At 47.7% G+C, this 6,187-nt stretch overlaps 1 protein-coding gene across 8 annotated transcripts in view; it reads left to right on the top strand.

Moving 5' to 3' along the window:
* The first annotated feature begins 498 nt into the window (after positions 1–498).
* YAP1 (Yes associated protein 1) overlaps positions 499–6,187 on the top strand; it is an 89,950-nt gene continuing 84,261 nt past the window's right edge. For 3 of the 8 annotated variants that reach the window (XM_030454932.1, XM_030454912.1, XM_030454922.1), the window contains exons 1-2: positions 503–915; positions 4,007–4,254. In XM_030454932.1, coding sequence (XP_030310792.1) covers positions 598–915; positions 4,007–4,254 — 566 coding nt within the window. In that variant the 5' untranslated portion in view covers positions 503–597. Of the gene's footprint in view, positions 916–4,006; positions 4,255–6,187 lie in introns of all 8 variants that reach the window. The other 5 variants (XM_030454950.1, XM_030454941.1, XM_030454959.1 and 2 more) reach the window with 4 other exon arrangements.

Below are 6,187 nucleotides of genomic sequence, written 5' to 3'. Positions count from 1 at the left end.
AGTTCGGGAAGGAAAAAAAAAGTTCTGGTTGGCGGCACCACTGCGTGGCTGCCGAGGGCGGGCGGGCAACATCCCGGAGAGGTGCGGGCGGAGCGGACGGGGGTGCGGGGGGTGCGGTGAGCGATCCCACCCGTGAGGGGACTGCGGGCGGGGGGCCTGGGGGGGGCGGGTAGCGCCCCTCGTGCCGGGCGCCCCCCGAGCGGGAGGCGGTGCGGGCGGGCGCGCGCAAGACGGCTGCAGCGCAGAGGCGGCCTGGGTCGGATACGGTGCGGGCGGGCTCAGAAGGGGCGGAGCCGGCGGCTGAGAGTGGTTCGGGCGGGCGTAACTTCGAACTTTTGTTTGGTGTTTTGTGCGAGTTAGTTTCCGCCGCCGGGACAGAGGCGCCGGCCGGGCTGGGCCGGGCTCGGGGAAACGCCGCACGGTCAGAGTTGTTTTGCCAGTTGCTGCGGCCGCGTCGGTTTCCGTACCGAGGGGTGAGAAGCACCGTCGACAAGCAGGACGAACCCCGGCCCGGGGAGCGGGGCATGCGGGGCTGGGAATCTGGGCTCTGAGCCGCCGAGCCCCGCCAGGGAAGCGCCGGGGGGTCCCGACGGAACCATGGATCCCGGGCAGCCTCAACCGCAGCAGCCGCCGCAGGCATCGCAGCCCCCGGCCTCGCAACAGGCGCCGCCGCAGCCCCCGGGCGCGGTGTCCGGAGCCCCGGCCGGCGCGGCGCAGCCCCCGGGCGCGGGGCCCCCTCCGGCGGGACACCAGATCGTCCATGTGCGGGGCGACTCGGAGACCGACTTGGAGGCGCTGTTCAACGCCGTGATGAACCCCAAGGGCGCCAACGTGCCGCACACGCTGCCCATGCGGCTTCGGAAGCTCCCCGACTCCTTCTTCAAGCCGCCCGAGCCCAAGGCCCATTCTCGCCAGGTGAGGGGGAAGGGAACCGCGCCGCGGGCGGGCGGGGGGCAGCCCGGCCAAGCACTGCGCTCGCCTGCCCTCCCCGCCGGGCTCCTCCCGGGGGAGGTGTGTGGGGGAAGGGGCCGGGGCGGGAATCCGCCCTCCGCGGGGTTGAGAGGAACGGGGGGCGCCCGGCCGGGGCTGAGGGGGTGCTCACTGCCTTTTTTCCTCTCTCGCCTTGCGGGGCAGTCCACCCCCTTCGCGCCCACCCCCTCTTCTCTTTATTTGTTGTTCCCCAGGGGCGGGGGCTCCGTGCTTCCCCTCTCCTCCCACGCCTCAGAGCTCTGAGGGGAGCCGGCGCCCCAGTTCGTTGGAGGGAGAGAGGGAGGGAAGGAGGCCGACAGGCCGGCCATGGTCTCCGGCGGCTCGGTCTCTGGTGGGGCCTTGGGCTCTACATCCGCTCCTTGGCGATACCCGCTGCCGCTTGCTCGGCCTCGTCGGGAAGCCGACGGTGGTGGTGGGGCAGCCATTAAAACTTCTGTGAAAGGGCCTTTCTTCGGAGACAGGGTGGATTTCTCTCTGGGATCTAACCCTGCTGAGTCGTGGGGCTGCCCGTCTGCTGAGGGGGGTAACGAGGTTGTGGCGGACTCCCCCGTCCCGTCCAACAATGTGGATGTAGCATTTCCACCAGTTAATCCCTGCGCTGGCTGAGCAGGGTTTCACACGCACCCCACACACACTTCACAACTTAATTCCTGAACTGTTCTTCAGGTCTGACGGTGTCGGGGGTCCGCCGATATAACCGCGGCCTAGGAGCAGGGCGGGGGGCTTCGGGGCCTCGGCTTCGCCGGGGCGGGGATGCGGGGCAGGGCCAGGGGGATGAGGGGGGGCGCGGAGCAGGGCCGTGGGGAGGCGGGGATGCGGGGCAGGGCCGGGGGGGAGGGGTGCAGAGCAGGGCCGAGGAGGGGATGTGGGACGGGGCCGGCTCTTGGCCTCCGGCAGCGTTTGGTCATTAAACTGAGCGACTTCTGTGCCAAGACCTAAGCGTTGGTGCAGATACGACTGAAAGTTAATGTTTAGGCTGCTGTTACCAACTTTTTGGGAAGAGGCTGCGTCTACTCGAGTGTTTTATGAAGTAATGAACTTTGTTGCTAAGCTATAAAATGGGTTTTATTATTGGCTATTGTCACTTTATTGTGTAGCCAGTAGGAGTGAAACTTGCTCTGTGTACGGGTGCCCGGTACTTCTGTTGTTAAGGGTCTGTCAGCATTTCCATTATAAAACTTAACGTTTTGAAGGATTTATAACTTGGCTTCAGAAGTTTACTCCAGGCTGAACCTTGGCACGTACTTACTAGCTTAGCCTAGGAGTTAATTCATTTTCCAAATACTTGAAAAATCAGTCTGGCGTTCATATTGCAAGACTGAAAAGAAAATAGGGGTGGGGCTGAGTTGCTCCTGGAGTTTTGCTGGCTTCTGACTTGCAGACATTTAATAACATACTGAAATCCAGCGAGGAATAAGGTTATTACATACAGTTTTTTCTAAGTTGGGCAAATCTTATCACAGTTCCATTGTGCACAAATGTGAGCAGGAATACGTTTAGCTAAGACTTGGTGCTGTGTCTTGTTAAATACAGTAACTGCAGTTAAATAGCTGTCATGTTTGAAATGCACTTAATGTGTGTGACGTTCATACAACTCCTACTTCTAAGCTTAACGTTATCTGCTTGTGTGTTACTCCTCATCTGTAATGCACTTAGTTCGATCTCTGTTCCTTGTGACAGCTAGTGGTTCCTAAAACATAAACTTTTAAATTCAGCTGAAGCCAGAGAATAACTTGCTTAATTGTAGACTGTCCTTTAAAATAAAATTTTTCTTTTTTTTTTTTTTTTAGTGTGCCACAAAAATATTTTGCTTAACAAATAAGATTTTTAGGTTTCTGTAATTCTTCCTGTTTCTTGAGAATTAAAAAGGCATCAAATTAAGTTTTTGCAACTTGTGTATTTTATTTAAATGTAAATTAAATTAGTTTGCAATTTAATATATGAAACTTGACATGTGTGTATGAAACTTGACATCAGTATGTGTGCATACTGATGTAGAGAAACAGAGTTGTCTGTCTCCATATGAGTGGATAAATGGGGCCTCATGTGTGGTGCAATACCTTGCATAGAGAGGTGTGGCAAGGGCAGATACATGCATCTTATTATAGGTGTCCATGTTGTTCTGGTGTATCTATAAAATCAATTAGTTTGTAAATAGATTTAAAAAGTCAATATTTTAGTCCCATTTTCAGAGAAACATTTTCTGCAAATACACATTTACGAGTGGCAAAGAAGTTCCCTGTACTGAAAACTGGTAGCTCTGATGAATGGTCTTGTGAGTCACATCTGACTGACTGGTTCAGCCGTTGGCTTCAGGTTTGCTTTGGGTTAAACATGGGCAGACTCCTTAAAAGCTCCTGATACCCTTAATGTGCAGTTTGTGTGCAGGTTAGGAAATTCTGTATTCAGTACTGTTGTGTAGGGTTTGTTTGTTGTTTTTTTTTTAATGACTGGGTTCAGGAGTCTTTCTCTGTTTGAACTCTCTGCTGTCAGCTGACATTTTTTTGTTGCTTTTCTCCTTGTGTAATCACTTAAGCCCACAGAGGGGGCATGCATTGGGTGTCCTTGCACCCCCGCACTCCCATTTTAACAGGAGAATGGGAAATTGACTACTCCAGCATGAAGTGGGTGCCTTGGTTATGGGTGGGTGCAGTCCAGCAATGAACCGTGCAGTGTGCTCTTTTAGATCTGCTGACTTGCAAGCGTGTTTTTTTTTCTTAACCCTGCACCAAGAAGTAAAAACTTAAGAACTTTCAGTTTTCAAAATAAAGCTAAAGGCACTAAGCACATACTTGTAGTTAATATTTCTTGCCTTAAACAAGGGTTTTTGTGATGCTAATTAAGCAACCTACTTTGAGGCTCTATTGTGTATTAACAACTGGAAAATAAGCAGAACTTCAGGATGGTTGCCTTATGAATTTCTTCTGAAAGATTAATTTAAAGTGAAATGTCTTCTGACAGCTGCATTTCTGCTTAAATATAAGAATCTTAATGGGAGTAATTTCACTCATGGCAGGCCAGCACTGATGCAGGGACAGCAGGTGCCCTGACCCCTCAGCATGTCCGAGCTCATTCCTCTCCAGCATCACTGCAGCTGGGAGCTGTTTCTCCAGGAACCCTTACACCCTCTGGAGTAGTGACTGGGCCCGGAGCTCCATCTTCTCAACATCTCCGGCAGTCATCGTTTGAGATCCCAGATGATGTACCTTTGCCACCAGGCTGGGAGATGGCCAAGACACCGTCTGGACAGAGATACTTTCTTAAGTAAGTAAAATGTGTTTTAAATTAACTCTGTCTCTGGTGTTTTTTTGTTATTGGTTGGGGCTTTTTTGTGTGTCTGGTTGTGGGTTGATTTTTTTGTGGGGGGACAGCAGGGATTGTTTTGTTTTTAACAGTGCTTGAATTTGAGCAGTTTTCATTATGCCTAAAAGAATTATAAAAACATGCTTCTGATTTTAAGTGGGAGATCCTATCACTTCAGTATTTCTCCAATGCTCCTCTGCTGTTTCTGAAAACTGTATGGTACTCTGTTAATATTTATCCTATTTTAATATTAGCTGAAGAATGTTATCCATTATATTATATATTGAAAACCAGTGAAATGTGCATGGTGATTTTTAAACAAATGTGACTTTTGGATTTACTGAATCTTGCCAGAGTTCTTGTGCTGGCCAAAATACATTTTACCTCATTTTTATGATACAGATGTAGTAATATAGAGCAACTTTATAAACTATTGTAGGGAGAATAGATCAGGACTGCTTATTTTCAGAATAAGAACTATTGTGTAATACGCAATCAAAACATTTTTGGCTATTGTCTCCTTACAATGAAATTAATACAGGCATTTGATTTCAGTATTTGGGTCTGTGATTCTTAACTCATCTACATTCCCTACAATGAAAGGGAATTCACAGAACTTTTTACTTGGTTTCTTCTTTCTTCAGCTTTAGCTTTTTCACACAGTAAAATTAGCATCACCTTTTTTATAACTAAAGAGGGGTTTCACATGCCATCTGACACCTCATCCACCAGGGAGCATTTTACTTTATGCTGTAAACCTCTAAACCAACAGGAGTGTGCCTACTGAGACCCATAATTTACCCTAATTTTGATTATATTTTTAACATTTTAGTTAACTGAAGTCTGTAAATAACCCATTTTATGTAATTTTCAGGGCCGCGAAGGGGCAGGGGTAATAGAATGTTATTTATGTAAATTTCATTCCAACCATTCACTACCTTTCTTGCTAGAACATTGTCATTGATATGTGCATTTAACTGAAGTAATTGAGTTTGTAGCTTCAAAAACAAACTTGCATTGTCTGCAATGAACATGGAACTTGCAGAACCTTAAAAAACTGTTGCTTGTTTCTGTAGCAATGGTGTTACCATACAGAGAAATTAGGATTGCCTTTTTAACCAAAAAGAGGTTACAGCAGTTGTCTGAAAGTTACTTTTTTGGAAACAGTTGTTCTGTGTCTGGAATGCAAAAATAAGCATTACCTGTAGGTCTTGAAAATGTGATACTTTCTCCGGTGAAGTTTAACCAATCAGCAGGTTCTAGAATGCAAGGTCTTCAGTGGGCACAGAATTTTCATGGAATTGTGTTTATGCCATTTGAGAACTGTAGCTCATTGGACCTTGAGGAAGGCATGGACTGAGTTTTGAAATGGGAAGTAAACTTTGGTTTGATGGTGCTAGTGAGAGCTCTCAACAGCTTATGAAGCATGAAAAACATTTGATTTTGAAGTTTTACTATAACAAGTGTTAATTTTACAGAAAGTGGAACAGTTTTGAGATACAAAATGTCTTCATGCTCTTGTAATTGATTTTTTAAAATTATGTTCAATCTGGTGAAATCAGAGTGAAAGATTTGTCCTTGGAAATCTTTTTTGCAGTTTCATTTAAAAAAAAATCTTTTCCTTTCTTTCTGCAAGATTTTTTGTCCTTTCTTTCCATTTCAAAGGGTCAGGTTTCAGCAAGAACAATAAAGAGCCTGAGACTGGAAAGTACACACAAGTCTGGCAAACTCATCTGCATGAGCAAGATCGTTTGCTCTTAAGCAGACATCCAAAGTAAATGATTGAAAGAGCTGCTAGCTGTGAAGGATGTGTCTTGAAGGGGAAAAGAGTGGAAACAAACCAGGTTGTTAGGAAGAAAAATAAAAGCTGTACTTTTTGAACCTCTCCTTGCTG

This window comes from Calypte anna, chromosome 1 (genome assembly GCF_003957555.1).
Source record: "Calypte anna isolate BGI_N300 chromosome 1, bCalAnn1_v1.p, whole genome shotgun sequence".
Taxonomy (NCBI): domain Eukaryota; kingdom Metazoa; phylum Chordata; class Aves; order Apodiformes; family Trochilidae; genus Calypte; species Calypte anna.
The sequence above is the reverse complement of the archived record's forward strand: the minus strand, read 5'-3'. Positions and strand labels throughout refer to the sequence as shown.